The 18,390-nt window shown below is 57.9% G+C and overlaps 3 protein-coding genes across 3 annotated transcripts; all 3 read right to left on the bottom strand.

Moving 5' to 3' along the window:
• Positions 1-1,621: 1,621 nt before the first annotated feature.
• LOC109457757 (maestro heat-like repeat-containing protein family member 7) lies at positions 1,622-6,099 on the bottom strand. The gene is made up of 9 exons (XM_074316331.2): positions 5,932-6,099; positions 5,716-5,830; positions 5,425-5,565; positions 4,732-4,908; positions 4,275-4,433; positions 3,285-3,386; positions 3,078-3,180; positions 2,546-2,605; positions 1,622-1,755 (listed from the first exon to the last, which is right to left on the bottom strand). The coding sequence occupies exons 1-9, from the start codon at positions 6,039-6,041 to the stop codon at positions 1,622-1,624; spliced, it is 1,101 nt and encodes a 366-aa protein (XP_074172432.2). The 5' UTR covers positions 6,042-6,099.
• A 396-nt stretch (positions 6,100-6,495) lies between these two features.
• Positions 6,496-12,771, bottom strand: LOC141567944 (maestro heat-like repeat-containing protein family member 7). Its single transcript, XM_074317103.2, has 5 exons — positions 11,780-12,771; positions 10,266-10,415; positions 9,505-9,659; positions 7,205-7,349; positions 6,496-6,726 (listed from the first exon to the last, which is right to left on the bottom strand). Exons 1-5 carry the CDS (start codon positions 11,780-11,782, stop codon positions 6,496-6,498), a joined length of 684 nt encoding a protein of 227 aa, XP_074173204.2. The 5' UTR covers positions 11,783-12,771.
• A 5-nt stretch (positions 12,772-12,776) lies between these two features.
• Positions 12,777-17,657, bottom strand: LOC109457719 (uncharacterized). The gene is made up of 7 exons (XM_088798913.1): positions 17,564-17,657; positions 15,644-15,708; positions 15,161-15,283; positions 14,914-15,064; positions 14,456-14,685; positions 13,825-13,911; positions 12,777-13,195 (listed from the first exon to the last, which is right to left on the bottom strand). Exons 1-7 carry the CDS (start codon positions 17,655-17,657, stop codon positions 12,971-12,973), a joined length of 975 nt encoding a protein of 324 aa, XP_088655039.1. The 3' UTR covers positions 12,777-12,970.
• Positions 17,658-18,390: the final 733 nt, after the last annotated feature.

Raw genomic sequence — 18,390 nt, 5'->3', positions numbered from 1 at the left:
TAATATGGAATGTATTTCCTCCCCAGATGATGAGTGATGTCTGCTTATCACAGAAAATGTGGGAAACAAACGTGGAAGAGAAGGCCTGGTTAGGATGTTTTGGGGCAGCTTTCCAGCCACCAGGAAAGGTCTCAGGACTCAACAGCAGCCATTCGGTGTCGGGCTGGGCGGCATCTTAAAAGGTAGTTTGTTCCAACCCTCTCAGGTGAAAGACAGTGTTGGCCGAGAAGCCGACAGCGTTGGCCGAGGCCGTGCAGGGATCCGGCACCGACCGTCTGGTCTCTCTCCCTGTGCCCGTTAACTGGGCTTGACCAAGACAAGGGAGGTGACTTGGGGGGCCGTCACTACAGCCTCTGTAACGGGTCCTGTCCCAGCGCCCTGGACCTGCTACCAGGTTCTCAACAAGATCTCTTCATTGTCGCCCGCGGCCGAGCAGTTCTGCGCTCGGAGCCAAGGAAGGGAGCAGAGTGTGCTGTGGGCCTTGTAACGTCCCCCACTCACCTCCGTCTACGAAAGGGGCAGCTGGTGGCCGCTGATGTGGGGCCCAGAGACCAGGCCAAGGGCAGGGGTGAGCCTGCTGACCACTGCAGACACTCATGCAGCTCTCACGCTGCCTCTGAGACTGGTCAGCAAGTGTGACCAAGTGACTCCAGCTGCCATGCCCAGGCTGCCATAACACCGTGGGGGGCACAGCCACCGCTATGAGGTAGGCACTTGGGGTGGGGTGGGCTAGGACTTGGGTACAGGTGACAGAGCCAGGCACTGCAGGGCTATACAGTGTCCCAGAGCCCAACCACGCCTGGGCAGCAGCCCTGCGGTGGGCACAGCTCCGTCCCACTCAGAGCTGCTTTGGCCACGGAGGGGCCTACGGGTTAGGACTCTGGGTCACTGTCCCTCTCCCAGAGCTGTGCCTGGGGCCTGGCTGAGCGAAGGTCAGGGGTAACAGTTGACACCCTGGTGGAGGGTTGGTGGCCATGGGAAGAGCAACTCCGAGAATCGCCCTGCAGACTGTCAGACAGACCTGGGTCACACAGATGCCGACAGGAGCCATGGGCGAGAGCAGGCCTCACCCAGGTCCTCTGGGCGTGAAGGAAACTCTGGCCAAGTTTCTGGCATCCAAGCCTGAGCGCTGTCACTTGGGCTGTGCCATGGGGCGGGCAGCAGTGTTTTATGGACCAGCCCTGTTCCTAGCAGGCAGTGATCTCCTGGGACATTTGATGAACCCAGTAACGCCCGACTTTCCAGGTTCCACTGGCCAGAAGGACCCTTGTGACCACCAGGAGACCAGAAGCCCCGGGCTTTAGAATTCCTCAGGTCCCAACAACCCTTCCTCCGGGTCGTGACTCAAGTTGATGTTGCAAAGAGCCTTGGTGCTCTGGACTCAGGCCACGTGGCGGAGGGGCAGCTGGGAGGGGCCTGGACCCCGTTGATGGGGCAGAGAAGGCAGCCCCCAGCAGGTGGTCTGCCCCACACGGCGGAGAAGGGGCTCGTGCAGAAAGACCCGGAAGCCCCTGCTCCTCGTTCACGAGTCTACTTTTATTCTAAAGGTTCTGCGGACACAGCTCCACGTCCAGGCTCAGGAGCTGGCCCGTGTCACTGTCCGGCCCCGGAAGCCGCTCTCTCAAGGCCTCCTGAGGCAGAAGCAGGACGTCTGGGTTCTGTCCAGCAGCTTCTCCCTGGCTTCCATGATGTGGAAGGTCTGCGTGGCGAGGCAGCTGACTGCGGGGTCGGGATCGTCCCTCATGGACCGCAGGGCTGGAACACAGAAACGGCGGTGCTTGCAGAGTGACCCTGCCGGGCTGGCGGGAGGGCCCTGCCCAGGGCTCACCAGGGCGGGCGGCTGTGCCGAGAGGAACAGGCCAGTGCAGGGGACACGCCTCCTGGGGGGTCACATTGCCCTGTCACAGCAGGACGACATACCTGCTGCGGGCTCGGGGGCTCACGGGCTGTGTCTCCTGGTCCTGTGCACATGACCAACCCTTTCCATCCTCACCCCCGGGGCCCCTCCCTGCCTCTGCCCTCCTCTTTCCCAGGGAACCACTATGAGTGAAGTTCTCTGACTTCAGAGAGCTGTGGCCGACAGGCAGCCAGCCCTTGGGGACGCGCGGTGGCAGGGCTGGTGTCGGGGCTGTGGTGCTTGAGCGAGGCAGACAGAGAGAAGGGAGGGTGTGGGGAGGACGTGTCTCAGAAGGAGGGGTGCGAATATGGGGACCACAGCCCAGCAGCAGTGGGATTCCAGGGGGGCTGGGAACCCCTGTGTCCCCTTACGTGAGACAAGGCCGGGTATCCCTCCTACGTGTCCAAGGAGCTATCCTGGCTGGTGAATGGTCTGGAGCTCAGTGGGAGTGCGTCGGGGGGCCTGGGGGCAGGAGGGCTCTAACTGGTGCCCCACACCTGAGTGCCCTGGAGACCCGCCTTTCTCCTCCCTGCGTCCCGGGGATCGCATCCCTGGGCCCAGCTGCCCACTTTTCCTCTCTCGGGGCCTCTTCTACCAACACCAGCCCATCTAAAAGTTTCAAGGACTTGGGGCCAGGCTGCCACTCACCTGCGTGTGCCTCCTCGATTTCGCCGGCCTCGTCCGTGTCTAGGGTTTGGATAATCTGGCCTGGGGGTGGGGTGGGGGCACACACACCTCAGTGGCCCCACAGAGCACCAGGGGAACCTGGCAACACCTGCCCTTCTACCTCTTCCCAACCCCCACCAACCCCTCCCTTTGTCTGCCTTTCTCTCCCCACATCGGGCCGTGGCCACCAGCCTCAGGTCTGGACTTCCCCATGAAGTTGAAATGACTTCTCCTGCTTTCTGAAGGGTCCTCAGCAAACTGGGCTGAGGGAGAGGAGGCCCCCCTCTGCTCCAGACATGCTTTTCCTTGGGGTGGGGGGAGGCAGTCCCCCGGCTTCCCCACAGAGTACCTCCCTCGCTCCTGATGGTGGCCCTTCCAGGAAGCTTGCCCCCCACTCCAGCCAGGAGCTTCCTGCAGGGGAGGGAGCAGCTGGAGACAGCCCTCCAGCCCTCAGATCTTGGTCCTCAGGCTGAGGACAGGATAAGGACACAGTGGCTCCGAGGGAAAGCTGTACCTGCAAACCACACGGCTGCCTGGCGGATGGGGGCCTGTGGGCTCTTGAAGAGGCTCACACACTGCTTCAGAAACCACAGGGCTTTCCCAGCCTCCTTCTCCAGCTGTGAGAAGAGGTGCCAAGTTCGGCCAAACCCCAGAAGCAGCAGCAGGACCACCAGATGCTGTGTCCCCACCGTCCCGGCCAGGTGAGGAGGCGGGGGCTTACCAGGGCCCTGAGGATGGTCCACACGTCCTTCTCGGCAAAGACAGCCTTGAGCCTGGACCAGCCCAGGATGGTGGCCTTGTGGCAGAGGGCTTGCCGGCAGTTCTGGGAGACAGAGGCGTGGTGGGTGGAGTTATGGGGGCAGGGCTGGCAAGGGACGGCTGCACACAGCCCTGGGGGCCCAGGGTCCAGAGAAGGGTGGGCACTTCGAAGCAGTTTGGCGATGCCTACACCCCTTTTACCCACGAATGAGAATTTTACAAAATCGCTGGTAAGTAATGTTCCCAGTGGCACTTCACTGAGACCCAGTGAGGTGACACTGTTCCCTCTCTCCTCCCTCCCCCCAAAAATGGTCTCTCTGGAAACATTTCCCCAAAGTCTTGATCACCCAACTGGGGTGCTCACTCCTCTAAATCAGGGTTCGCTTTGTCTGGAATAACACCGCTGAGGTCACCGGGAGGGACCTCCGGCCCACCCCACAAAGACAATGTCCCAAGCCAGTCGCTTGCTTAGCATGTTGCTCACTGGGGCCTGTCAGAGGCCTGGTGGCTGACCTGGGAGCCTGTGTCCTGTCACAAAGAGCCAGCCACCCTCCAGGTGCAGCCTTTCAGGTCACACCTGGGCCCATCCATTCCAGAACACGGCACTTCCAGCCCCGTCCACCCACTACCACACTGCCCTGGGCGCCCGTCTCCATCCAGCGCCCAAGGAATGTGCGGGGACAGAGGGCCACTGATGCTAGGGGGCAGGGGACCGGGGAGAGGGACTGGTGCCAGGCAGTGGGGTTTCCTCCTGGGCGTCTCCAAGGCCACGGCGTCCCACTGTGTGGCGGTGGCCATGGCACAGAGCCAGGAGCCGGAGAAACTGGCATGAGCGTCATCGGGTCACCACAAGCCTCTTCCTGCAACTCTCCAAGGTCGGGGCCCGGCGACGCCCCCCGACTGCTCCCCAGCCTGTCAGCATGGGAACGGGGTCCAGAGACCAGCCACTCACCTGGGCCACGCTGGTGTCCCTATCCTGCAGGTGCAGCACCAGGAGGATGAGCAGGTTGAGGACCTGGTGCTTCAGAGGGAAGACGAGGGACCTCCTCCTGACCTTGGCTAGGACGGCCGCGTAGATCGCGAAGGCTGCCGAGCGCAGCTGTTCTGACTCCTGGGCGAGAAGGCGTGTGGGGAGGTCATCTCTGCCCTGCGACTGGCGGCCCCCAAGCTCCAGCCCACTGACCACAGGCCTCCTCGGGCACATTCCCTTCCCACACATGTGATCGGCTTCGAGCAGCACAGCTGTCCCATTGCACTCCCTTGGCAATCCTCCTCCCAGAGGACGTGAGCCGCAGCCCCCACAGAATGACATGGTAGTTGAGCTGGAAGGGCCTTTTGAGGCAATTCCACCCGACTCCCTTATCCTGCAGACGCCAGGCAAAGGGAAGCGAGCCCGCAGAGCACTGCACCTCCTCGAAGAAGTGCCCGAGCGTGAAGGTGAGCTGGACCAGGAACGAGGAGGATTGCTGCCAGGTGAGGTGCTCCACGAGGCACTGCAGCACCAGGAACGTCTCCGTCACGATGTCACCGTCCAGGGAGAAGCAGCAATTCAGCACGAAGGGCTGGAGGAGGCGGAGCTGTCTGCCCTGGGGAGTGACGGCTGCTCAGGGCTCAGGCCACGGAGCTGCCCAACCAAGGAACGGTCTCGGGTTCCACCCCTTCCACCTACAAGAGCGTTTGGTCACACGGGCAACCGCTTTCTCCTGCTGGAGCCCACACTGGTCCAGTAAATGGGTGGCAGCCAGAGGCAGCCGCCCAGGAGATGTGTGTCCCCGTGGGAAAGAGGAGATGCAGGAGACCTCTCCACTGCCCCCACCAGCCACCCCTCTTTATTGGCCTTTCATCCTGGGGACAACGCCAATGTCCAGAGACTCTGATGGTCTGGGACCTGGAATTGGCTTGGCCTATTCTCTGAAATAACCCCCCTCTTTCCTCTCTTGGGAGGGAGAGAGCATTGGTGGCCTCTGACCCCTGTCCTCAGTGGACTGGCTTCATGGGGGTGAGCTCTGTCTAGGAGGGGACGCTGAGCCTCCTGCTCTCTGTCCCGTCCCCCAATTGACAGCACCTCCTGAGGATTGCCGTGGGCCTCCGGCCTGTCTCACCATGTTCCCGTGCTTTGCGAACGTCTCTACCACCCGCAGCAATATCTTCACAGTGGTGGGGTCCTGACTGTGGAACCCGTCGGCCAGAACGTGGACGGTGATGTCATCCACAATGGCTGCCACGTTTGGGCTCCGGAGCAGCTGGCAAAGGAGATGAGAAAGACTGAAGCAATGGACAAGGAGGAAGACGCCCTCAGTGCTTGGAACCCAGGTCCCATGCGTTAGGAAGGAAACGTGGAAGAATTGGCGAAGAGGCCGGAGCTTCATGCTCCCCCACGAACGTCTGCTCACCTCGGCCACGAACACCAGGGCCGTGCGGTAGCTGGTGCTGTCCAGTCCCGGGAGGACACTGACGACGAAGCTGAAGACGGGCTGGTTGTGCCAGCAGTTCTTGGTGACCAGGGCCCTGCCCACGGAAGCACAGTGCTGAGGACCAGGCCTGGCTGCAGGGGAGGGCTGGCAGCGTGGGAGGGGCGGCCTCCAGCCAGGGACGCAGCACAGGCTCACCTGGCCAGCAGAGTGACCCCCTCATAGTGTCCGTCAGGACTGGTGAGCAGCTCCCAGCCCCCGAGTTTCTGGATGTGAGACACGTGGTCCCCGTACCCGGTGCTTCGCATCAAGGTTTTCAGGGCCTCCACAGTGGAACTGGGGAGGGCAGACAGCAGACAGGAGGCCCTCCCCAACCTCACCCCTACTACCGCTGTGATCCTGTCCCCACCTGCGACCTGCCTGTCTACCCAAACCTCCCTGAGAATCTGCTGGTGCGGGGACAGCCCTCGGAGACACAGACTAACATTTTACAACTGTGACACCAAGGCCGAGAGCGCTGTGATGTCCCCAAGGTGACCCAGTAAGCCAGCAGAAGGGCCGGGGACACATCCAGGACTGTGGAGTCTATACACTGATTCCTTTTTACAGAATCTCTGCCTCAGCCTAGGAAGCCGGAATTAAAGAAACTGTGTTCCAAACTGTCTGCTGAGACTTGGGAAATGAGGTATGGGGAACACACTTTGTGTCCGGCAGGGGTGAGAGGTGGGCGGTCGGAAGCAGGGGGGCAAATGGACATGGGTACTAAGCAGGGGGGCCCCAGCGCAGGCCCAGCAGCTCTGGCCGAGACCACAGGTACCTCACGGGGTCCATCCATTCGGTGACGTGCTGGTGGTCCTGGATGCTGGCGGCACCCCCTTCCACCACCAGAAAGGAGGTCTGGAAGAGCAGGGCCATGACCAGCGAGGGGAACAGTGTCTGCACCTCCGTCCGCCAACTCGGCTCCAGCAGGAGCTCATAGATGGCTCTGGTGGCCTGGGGGGGACATGGGGGGCTTGGTCTTGATCTTAACCTCGTGGATCCTGCCAGCTGGGACTCTCGGCCCACAATTCCCACGACTGGCTGGCCCAGGAAACCCACGCTGCCAGAACAACAGCAGGGTGCCTTAGCATGAGCCAGGAAAATCAAGAGCCATTTCCAGACTGCTGGTACTTGAAAGTGCTCTCACCATCGTGGTGGTGGTTTGTTCTCTCACCATCTTTGAGTTAAGGTGGGGCTGGGGATGGTGGTGTTTGTCTTCCCTAAGCCCACCCAGGGAGGACCGGGGGCTAGGTGTACGTCCCTACAAGGTATGGTCGCCTGGAAAAGCCTCCCGCAGACCCCACCCCACGATTCTAAATGTTCAACCAAACAGTGCTATGAAAAGGGAGAGGCCCAAAGAGCTCAGCACAGCCTAGGACAGGGTATCCGGGGTTCCGCTGAGCCCCCAGCCCCTCTGTGGGCCCCGACTTACGATCAACGCAGAGACCTCTCCTCTGTGGCCGGGCTCCAGGCCCCTTGCTCTCTGGTGTGACGTCAGCCTCCGCAGCAGGTGTTCCAGAATCGTTTGGTGGCCTCTGGGCCAGGAGGCCAGGACCGCCCAGGGTTTGCGAGCCCCCCTGCAGAGGCAGAACCCCATCAGCATGGTGGCCTGCACAGGCTCCACAGTGCTTCCGGGGAGGGGTGCTAGGTTCCTTCCCAGTGCCAATCAAAGCAAGGAGACCATCCAGATAAGACCAGAAACGGGAAACAACCAGGAGCAGGTCAGTGAACACTGATTCTTAGAAAAAATCATTAACCTTAACGAAGTGCCAGCCAGACTGACCGAGAGACAGAGAGAAGACAGACGGTACCAGCATCAGTAATGAGAGGGAATCATGGATGATTTTAAAGGGATACAATGACCCAGTCCTTGACCACAAATATGATGACTTAGGTGAAGGGGAACAACTCCTTGAAATTCACAAGCTACCAACACAGGCGGAGGAGGAAATAGGCACAGAGACGTTCCCTTGAGTTTTGATAAAGTGAAAAGACAATTCAACAGAGAAAGGCTGGTCTGTTCGGTGAATGGTGCTGGGACCATCAGACGTCCACATGCAGAAGGTGGGCCTACACCCACCCACGCCTCATAAAAACTAACTGCAAAGGAAATCGTGAACCTGAACACAAAACCAAAGTATAAACCTTCTAGGGGAAAACATGGGAGAACCGGTGACCTTAGACACACTCCACGCGAGAACAAAAAGATAGATTGGGTGTCATCAAATCTGAAACTTTGGTTCTGCAAAGGACACTCGTAAGAGGGTGAAAAGATAGTTCACAAACTGGGGGAAACATTGGAAAATCATGTATCCGACAAAAGCCTCGTATCCAGAACATATAGAGAACTCTCAAAACTCAGCAATAAAGAAAACAAGCAAGCCTATTGAGAAATGGGTAACAGATTCGGACACCTGGCCAGAGAAGACACATGGTTGGCAAAGAAGCACACGAAATGGTGCCAACACCACGTGCTGCAAACAAACCCAGGAGTGCATCTCAGACCTCCCTGAGATGCCACTCTCGGTACAATGGCTGGGTGGTTTTCGTTTGTGTGTGTGTGTGTGTTTGTTTAGTTTCATTTTGTTTAAGGAGGGCGCAGCTCACAGTGGCCCATGCGGGGATCGAACCAGCAACCTTGGTGTTAAGAGCTCCGCGCCCTAACCACTGAGCGAACTGGCCGCCCCTTATTTTGTTTTTTATGACAAGGAAGCTCCCATCCTTGAGGGAATTTTCCACATGTGGCTGGTAGGAAGACAACTGTTTCAGCCACTGTGGGAAAGTCTTCAGGTTAAACAGACACCCCCACGGACCCAGCAATCCAATCCCAAGAAAAATGAGAGCTACAGTTCACACTGAAACCTGTACGCAATTGATCATAGCAGCATTATTACCACAAATTGTTAACAACACTGTGGTATGTCCCACAGTGGGACCCTCTTCAGCAATGAAATGAACTGTGGTTCCAGACGACCACCTACATAAGTCCCACATGTGTGTGCTGACGGCGAGGAGCCAGAAGCCGTGCACTGTGGGACGCTATGCACACGGCCTCTGGGAAAGGCAACACTGCAGGGCTGAGAACAGATCAGGGGTTGTCAGGGGTCGGGGGTGACGGAAGGGGTTGGCTGGGGCGGAGGCAGCGTGAGAGAATTCTGGGGAGGGGTGGAAACACCTTGCATCTTGAGTGTGGTTGGTGGTGAAGTTTACATCTGTACCCGGAAGAACAAAAGTAGGGCTGACTGTACAGCAAACGGGTGAATGTTATTGCATGTAAATTAAAAAATAAAAAAGCTCAAAGAAGGACGTGATCGCATCATACATACAATATTACGCAGCCATTAAAATTATGTTTACAAAAGGGTTTTAACTTGGGGAAAATGCAATGATGAAATGTTAAATGAAAAAAAAAAGGGCGAATCAGTAAATACAGCGTGAGTTTGACTATTCACTTTTTAAAACCATTCTTAAAAGGTGGACCCATTGTAAAATTGTATCCAAGTGATAGCAGAGGTTGCCTTGGTGGGATTTTGTTTTTTGTTTTCTTTGTTTGCTTTTTCAAAATGTCACATGCTTTTCAAATTTTCTGCAATAAGCCCACACAACTTGTACAATCACCTCACCCCAAATAAGCAAGGGCCTGACTTGTATTAAAAATTGGATGCATTTAAGAATGAGCAAATTAGGAGCCTGCTGGGGGCCTGTCATTGTGGAGGTGATGGAGTCGCCTACCTTGGGGACTGGTCCTGCATCTTAAACAAGGTCAGGATGACCTCGTCCGTGTAGGTCTGTGCCAGTAGGTGGAGTATCTGCTTCACGGTAGCCTGCGCTGTGGTCTCAGTGATGTTGTATAAATTGTGGTAAATGTACTGCACAATCTCCGGCACCTGCCGGCGGGGAAAGGGAGAGTGAGTTTCTCTCTGGACGCTCAACTGCCACTGAGCCACAGCCCCATAACCCGGCACCCACGTAAAGTGTGGGGCCCCCACACATCCATACCTGAAAGGAATATAATATTGTTTGTCAACTGAACTTGGAAAACAAATTTAAAGAAAGATCAACATTGTCTTAATTTTCCTGGGAACCAGCCCCGCCTCTGACAGAAGAGTCTCTGCCCTCCATCTCATCCGTGTCAATGCCTCAAGTTTCCATATAGAAGTGAGATACGTGTGCTTGGACCCTGCCTGTGCAACCTCCCACCGGAAGGAAGAAGGCACCCCCAGACGTCACGTGTTGTCTGGACACATGACATGCTGGACCCGATTCTTCTTCCCTTCCTGGTGGAGATGGAAACTGTGCTCACCCCTTCCCACAGAGGGGCTTTCCTCCCAATTGCAAAAAGTCTCCTCATTTGACCTTTTCTCATCTGGGTGAGTGAAAGGATTCTGATTCCTTACACCCCAATCAGCAGGAAACAGAACCAGATCCAAGAACAGAACAAAGAGGAGAGTCCTGGCATTGCCTGCCGCCGTCCAGCCGCTCCGAGCTGCTACCTTCCCGAGGGCCGGCATCGGGTACTTCAGGAGCGTCTCTAAAATCTTGGAAGCTGCACAGCCGTCGTTCCTCCTGGCACTGGCCATGGCCTCCATGGCGACCATTATCACATCTGCCCTCTCCTCGGGGGTCAGGTATTTCCTGAAGCACTGAGGGAAGAAGAGCGGCCGTCTGTGCCACGGTGGCACCCCACTCTGGGGCAGCCCAAAGCTTCTGGACTCCGAGAGACCAGCCACCGGGTCCCTGGCCCTCACCGAGCAGCCATCCCATGGTGCGAAGCCAAGCCCCACACTGTCACCAGCTCTTAAGTCCCCAGGTAGGAGCAATGGACCAGCCAACGCCACATAGAGGACGAACGATGCAAAAGGCATTTCTATTTTGAATTTGGAACGCAATGAGGTGGTCCCACTGGAAGTGCGTTCTGGGGGTGAGTTTCGAGCATCCCAAAGCAAGGTGACTGATGGTCTACATGAGAGGTGCCTCGTGTCCCTGAATCTACACAGCCCTGGAAGCTCGCTCACTCCAACACCACAGTCCCTCCTCTGCCTGGCTCTGTTCCTGGGGCTGGGAAAGGCCACCAACAAGACGCCCCCTGCCTCTGCCCTCAAGGAACTGACTGTCACCTCTGGGAGAGTAATGGGGCAGTTAGACACAGGGTGAAAACTGCTAGGAGGGGCCACCAAGGGCCCCTGGGGCTGGACTTGAATGCCTCCGAAGTCCACACATGGTGAAAATGAGGAGAGAGTTCCAGGCAGAGGGAACAGACTGTGTGAAGGCGTGAAGTGGAGAGGAGGTCAGTCTGGCTACGTGTCCTGCAAGGGAGACCTGGGCCAGGTGGGAAAGGGGGATGGAGACCAGATGAGGCAGGAGACTTGAGTAAGTGAAACCCTTGGGGGCTACGTGGTGTCTGGACAAAGTCTGAAGGGAGTGATATGAGGATACTTGGATTTTAGAAAGAATTCTGTGATTACAGCGTAGAAAATGGGTGGCGGGGAGCGTGCTGGGGCACTGGGGACCAGTAGGAGGCTGCTGCCATGACCTGGGCACAGGGGACGGTCACCGCATCAGAACCGCTGTGCTGGGGCTGCAGACAGTGGCTGGACTTGAGAGCCAGTCAGAGGTGGAAAGGATAGACATGGACAGTGAGGGAGGGAAAAGGGCCAAGGCTGCTTCTTGGATTCTGGCTGGAGTGTCTGGCGTTGCCTGCATGTGTGGACACTGCACCTTAGACGGGCAATAGGCCTTCGCTGAAGGAATGAAATTAAAGCGAGACCACAAACAGAGGTACACCAGCGTGATCTGTGGGTGGAGGATAGGGTTGGCTACACCTCTGCTTTAAAAACTCTTAATAACCTCCAACTTTAATCAATGCAAGTGCAACAAAGGGCATGGCTCGTGTACTTTGGGGGCGTCCCTGGTGTGGAGGTGCCTCCTCTGTGTCCCAGCCTGGCCCTTTCCTCCTGCAAACGTGCCCCATCCGGGCGTCCGATGCAGGGTGTGCAGCGAGGCTTACCATCGTGAGATCCTGTAGGTGGACAAACCACTCCCCGTGGAAATGCTTCTGCAATTCCTTCAGGATGAGCTCCGTCTTCTGTTTCACGCCTCCTGTCCGAAAACAACAGTTAGGCCAGGGCCTCACAGGGAGCAGGGACACACCCTCCTGCACTGCCCCTCCGGACCAGAGAAGAAACAGGGTTCAGTGGGTGGACTAACGTTTCCCAACAGACAGGGAGTGTTCCCCAGCACGAGGCTGGTGGGTAGAGGACCACTGTGGCTGGGGGGAGGGGTGGGCTTTCCCCAGGCAGCTGTCGTTCCCTCCCCCCTGCCAAGCAAACACCTTTATAGGAAGTGCATCCTAGTGAATCACAGAAGCCAAGGGCTCTGGACCTCCCTTGGGGGCACGTGTGAACCCCTCAGGCCCCCCTATAGGTGTGTGGCTGTCTGTAGCTTTGGTTTTCCCAGGGCAGAGGAAGTCCGGGTCAGCGTCCTCCGGGTAGTTCCCTGGAGAGGATGCTCATTTCCGAGTCTTACATCCAGCAGTCGCAGGGGGACAGCTGGGAAATACTGAAGAGCCAAGGTGACCGCAGGTGGCTGCAAGGTGGCTCCCCTTTTGTTCTAAGACTCTCCTTGAGTCTCTTAAAAGAGGGCGTTGGACCAGCAATGGGTAGCGCCCCCCAGCGCCCTCCCCCACTGGGGCCTGCCCCTGGCTGTGCTGACACAGCGACCGGTGCTTGCTGATTCTGTTGTCAGTAGGTCCCCCCAGCTGCAGCCACGTGGCCACCAGGCTCCTGTCACTCACTTCTTTGAAGCACCAGGACCTGGAACAAGTACAGCAGCCCCTCTGAAGCCCCCATGCAGATGTCGTATTGGGGGTTCATGCAGAAAAGGCCTAAGGTACCCATGAGTTTCCCGCTGATTGAGAACTCCATCATGTGCTGCCGGGAAGGGGACACAGGTCACCTCCCCAGCATCCCAGAGGGAGCGTGTCCCCCTCACAGCCACCTGTCCCCCCCAACCACCACTCAGTCATCTGAATGGAGGTGGCCCCCCACCTCAGCTGCTCCATACAAGGAGAACTCTTCCAAGTCAGCCCCCAGGAAATGGGGCAGCCAGAGCCCTGAAACACGTCAGCCTGAGAGCGGGCCCAGCGAAGCCGTCTAGACCCAGGTCCCCACAGGCTGAGATGTGTCTGGCCGGTTGGAGCTCACGAGGCCAAGGGCAGAGCTCCACAGGAGCAGAGAGGGCACCAGGGCAGGACCAAAAGCGGCCGGCTCAGGCAGGTGCCCCTAGGCCCGCGGCCCCCGCCCCACCCAGCACTCACCAACAGTTTGGGGAAATTGCAAATGAACCTCAACAAGTGGGCAATGGCGCCCAAGGCCCGGGTCTGCTCCTGCGTTTTCTCCGACATGGTTAACCAAGGCAGGATGATCTGGAAGGGAGAGAGAGACGCCCCGACTCCGCCAGGGAAGGGAGCGGCCCTTCCCTTCCCTGTCCTGCGTCCTCCTGCCCCTGAACTTGGCAAAGCAAGGCTGTGCCAGTGTCTGGCCTCCACCTCTTCCCTTCTGAGCTCTTCCTACAGGAATGTTCATCGGAGGTAGAATTGCACAGCAGGGGCGAGGAGGGGCGGGCAGGGTGGAGAGAAGGGTTCTCTTCATGGCTCAGCCACACAAACCCCTGCCTGCTGGCCAGGGCCACGGCTGAACTGCTCTCTGGATGATGCGATTCAGAGCCATGCATCTCTGGAGATTAACAACACTGCCCGTGACCAGTATTCTGTGTATAACTCATCCTCCCACAATCCTCGGGGGCCGTATTAGTATTTCTATGCAGGTGGAGACCCGACCAGAGGGGTTTGCAAAGTGTGTCCCACCTTCCCTGATGGTGCCCTGAGGGCAGCCTGTCTGGCAGAGCACCAGGAATTTGTGTCATGGGGAGGCTTGAGACCTGGTGGCCTTGGGCTAAAAGACACCCAGACGACCCTACTGATGCTCTCCTCCGTCACAGAACCAGAAGGGACAGAGGATTCCAGCGGCCTTGACCTTGCAGCCAGCTACTCACCTCCAGCACTTCCTGCAGCATGACCATGTTGGGGTCCAGACCCTCCATCACGAGAGCTTGTAACATGTCCTCTAAGGCCTGGGCTGTCTGAGGAGCGAGGACACGAGGGGTGTAGAGGGACGGACAGCCATGGCACCCCATCCCCACAGACTGCTCCTCAGGGGGAGGAGAGTGGGGCCACTGCAGTTCTGCTGCCACCACTCTGTGCTGCCCCTCGCGGCCCAGGACGAGCCCGAATTGTAGGCCAAACAGTGACATGCAGGTACTGGGTGGTTCTCCCCAACACACAGGCTCCAGGGACCATCCCCACGAGACAGGCATTCTGTTAGATCAGGGAACTTCTATGTTAAAAACAAACATCGTGGGCGGATTTGGCAGTGTACTGGTCTGTTATCCCACAGAATTGACAGGTTTTCTCATTGGCCTGTCACCGCTTAGGACGGAGGCTGTCAGGCAACTGCAGAAGTGGGAGCCTGGATGAGAGAAGGACGCAGCGTGGGAGCCCAAGCCCCTCCCTGGGGAGACAGGTGGGGGCGGGGCAGGAAGGGCCTGGGAGCTGAGGGGACAGCAGGGGCCTCAGCAGACAATGTCCCGCCCTGGGGACCGCAGCAGGGGGCGAAAGTGGCCTCACCTGGAAGTACAGACCGGCACTGTCCTTCCAGTCCACACTGGGTATGCTGAGAGGCAGAGCAAAGACGCGGGAGATCCCCGCATTCACCAGGTCCAGCTTCTGGGACAAGCTGAAGGGCGGGGCCACCTGGCTGCGGGGAGGGGAGCGAGGAATGAGCAGCCGGCTGTGCAGCACATTTGTGAGCTGGGCTATGTTTCCCGGACGCTGCACCGGAAGCTTCCTGCTGGTCTCTGAGGCCCAGGAAACAGTGGGGACCTGAGCCCCCAAACCCTTTCCAGGGGCCTTCTCACCAGGGAAGGACAGCCCTGGCTGCCTGAGAGGCCTTCCCCACACTGATGTCCTAACAGGCTTCCAGCCGTGAAATTGGGGGATCCCTCGCCACCCCGATGCTGGTACATGAGGTGGCAATCACAGGGTCCTGCCACCCACAGCCCACACATCAAGTCCCCAAACCTTGCCCTTCCTCCCAACCCCAATGTTCTCAGCGTTAGAGACCCCGGGGCTCAGAGGAGGTGACAGCGGGAGGAACCTCAGGGTGGCGACGCAGAGCATGGCTTGCTGACGCACGTTGCTGGTCAGCTGCTCACTCGCCTCTTCGAGGATCAACGTCTAGAAGGGCCAGAGAGATACAAGAATTCCCCTCAGAGAGCGCGGCTGGCCGCAGGTCTGGGACCCGCCCCCCTCACCCCTGCAGGACCTCCTCACCTCGATTTTCTTGGCCAGAAGGGTTTTGGGAAAGTAATCATCCATCGTGCCATTCGCCTGGGCATGGACGGCACCACTCAGGGTGTCCACCGCCCTCAGGAACTTCAGCTTGTCCAAGTTGGACTAGGGCAGAATACACAGTCCCGCCCTTAGCGCCTCCTGCAGGCTGCCCGTGGGACCCTCACCCCTAGCCCGGACCATGGAGCAGCCAGCATGGGTGTTCGCCTGACTTCCTCACGCAGTGCCCCGTCCCCTGGACTCTGGGGACAGTGGGGCTCGGGGTCTGTGAGGAAGAGCCTCTCACACAGATCTGTCTGGTGGCCTGGTCACCTGACCCTGCCCAGGTCAGGAGGCACCAGCAGGCTGAATTCTGGTGGCTTCCATGCCAGGGTGACTGTTCAAAACCCAAGGAAGCGTGAGCTGTCATCTTTTTTTCCCTACTTTCTCCCTCAGTTTTCAAAACATTCCAGAGAATTTCCTTACCATTTCTCCACGTTCTAGAAACTCCAGGATGAACTGATAGGCTTCTCTCTCTGATTGGCGCAATCCTGCAAAGGGATGTTGTGGGAGGGGCTTGGCCAAGCCTCTCAGAAGGAGTAAGGAGGCAGGCCCCCCTCCCCCGCCCCAGCCCACTGCCCAGAAAGCTCAGAAACCCCCAGGGGCCTGGGGAGGGGGCACCCCAGCTCCCGTGTGGGCCTCCGAGGCCTATGTGGAAAGGCAGTTGAGGGAACTTAGTTAAGAGGTTTTCCACATCAGGCCGGGGATGGAAGACTGCAAAGAGAGAGAACTTGCAGTCACCCCCTGAGGCCACCAATTATTGGAGCTGTTTTAGATGGGCTTTGACATTCCCGAATATGAATGGGCGTGAAACCCCAAATCAGCCTTAGAACCCCCCTTGTCAAGGGGCCCCTTCCTGAGCAGAGACCCAGGTGTCGACACAGAGGCTGGGTCAGGCTAAGAGTAGAGCCTGTCCACCCCCAGGGCCATCAGGAGGGGAGGAAGCAAGAGGGTGGAGATGGTGGCAGTGCTGGGACCCAAAGCCACACAGGCCACCAGGCCTGCATTCAGGCCAGTTCACGTCTCCCTGCAGAGGAGCACCCTGGGGTGGGGCTTGAAGCCACAGTTGCCACAGTTAAACAGCAAACCGCCAAGTTCAAAGCTCAGCTCTTCCACTTTGTTAGCCCTGTGACCTGCAGCAAATTGAAGTCTCAGCTGTTTCCTGTCTGTGCCATGGGGAAGAGGACAGTACCTATTACTGTCGTGAGGATTAGATGGGTCGGTGTGTGTGAGGAGCAAGCCTGGGCCGATTATATCCCCTCATTTCAATTCCATCACCTTCACATGGGCCCAATAATCCCAGTATCTATTACTGTTCTGAGGCTCAAATGAATTCCTTTACGAGAAAACTCGGAGGGTTGCTGGCACACAGTGGGAAATGACTCAGTTCCTTCTGGTGCCTACAGCCAGTGAACACCCCTATGTAAAAGGCACCTCAGCTTACAGACAGTCGGCACACCAAGCGGTTCCTTCTCAGAAACTACCTACTGTCACGTGCCCTTCTAAAGGACGTCTTTTTGCATTTGCTCATATAGGTTACATATACAGCAGGTCAGAGAGTCTCAGGGACAGGTTTGAATGGTTTTAAAGAGGAGCAAACCATATGGATATCTAGGGAAAGAGCATTCTAGGCCAAAGGAACAGCAGATGCAAAGGCCCTGTGGCAGGACCGTGTCTGGACGCTCGTGGACCGGCACGGAGGCCTGCCTGGCTGGAGTGGGAGGAGCACGAAAAGTGGTGGGAAATGAAAGCTCAGCAGCAATGGGGCGGCCTTGCGAGGCCTGTGTAAGGATGTGGCTTTTGTTCTGAATGGGATGGGAGCCCTGGGTAGGTTGCGAGTGAAGGGGAGGCATGGGCTGACCTTCCTTTCACAAGCTCGCTCTGGCTGTGCCGCTGAGAATAGATGGGGGTGTAGTGGGGGGGGGGGCATGTCACAACAATCCAGGGACAGATGACGGCGACCCACACCAGGGAAGGTAGGAGCAAGGGAACAGATTCTATATCTATGCTGAGGGCAGCACCAGTAGGAACAGCGACGGGCTAGAGGCGAGTCTGAGAGAAAGACAGAAAGCAAGACTTGGGGTCTGAGAAACCGAGGGTGGAGTTGAGATGGGGTCAGGTTTGAGGTTCAGTCAAGGTAAATGTGAGACATCTGCTAGGCATCTGAGTGGAAAAGCCATAGGCAGTTGGGTTTAAGAGCCTAGATCAGGGCCGGGCTCTGCAAGGCTGACCCTGATTGGGAGTTGTTGGTACACAAGAGGCGCTCATTAGCTCTGCTCTGGGTGCTGAACAGCGGTCAGCTGCGTGGGGTTTAACTCTGAGCCCAGACAATGTCCTGGTCCTTACCCAGCTCCAGGATTCTCATGGAGCCAGGTCTGAAAAGGGACAGGTATGCACCTGCGAGAACTGTGAAGCGGCAGCCAGAATTGGGTGGGCTCATGCCCGCCACATGACACCTCGAGCTCAGGCGGGGCCATCGTCACTACCTCTGAGCCGTGGCTGTGCTGCCACACGGCAGGCCGGGTCCAGGGCCCACTGCTCACCTGTCAGGTTAGGCTTCCAAGATGCATGCTCAATGGATTGGGCAGAGACTGCTCTGCTTGATTTGTGACTTCTGTGGTATGGGTTCATGTGTACACGCAAGGCAATGGTCTGCAGCTTGCATTGACAAGGGGCCAGGCAAGATGCAGGAAGCAGGCCCTGGTCGTGTGCAAGAAAAGGAATGAGCTGAGCAGTGCCTGCTTCCCTATCCCAACCCCTAGGAAGATATGGGACCCTCTGAAAGGCCCTGAGTCACCCCGACTTCCCAGGAGTCTCCCACTCAGGGCTCTCCCTGTGTGGAGGACGTTTGAGACGCAGAGGTACCCCCCCCCCCCCAGGTCAAGATGTGCATCCCTCGGCCTCTGGGAGTCTCGCTGCTGAGGTCCTAATGCCTCTTGTACCCGAGGCTTCTGTCCCCATTCCCCGAATGGTAACCCCAGTCTGCCCTGTGGGAGGGGAGCTAGGAGCCCCCAGATGTTGGCCCCTCCCAGACACAGCCCCCTGCTTGTGCCCGACTCGCCCTCACTGGGGGTCCTAGAATGCAGCATCCCTGAGAAGCACCTCGTGGGGGGACCCCATCCCTCTTCGTTTGTCCCCCCTCTTCTGAGCTGGTCTCAGTCTGTCCTGTGGCT

Source organism: Rhinolophus sinicus, chromosome 6, assembly GCF_057876585.1.
Source record: "Rhinolophus sinicus isolate RSI-liver-muscle chromosome 6, RSI-T2T, whole genome shotgun sequence".
Lineage (NCBI taxonomy): Eukaryota > Metazoa > Chordata > Mammalia > Chiroptera > Rhinolophidae > Rhinolophus > Rhinolophus sinicus.
The sequence above is the reverse complement of the archived record's forward strand: the minus strand, read 5'-3'. Positions and strand labels throughout refer to the sequence as shown.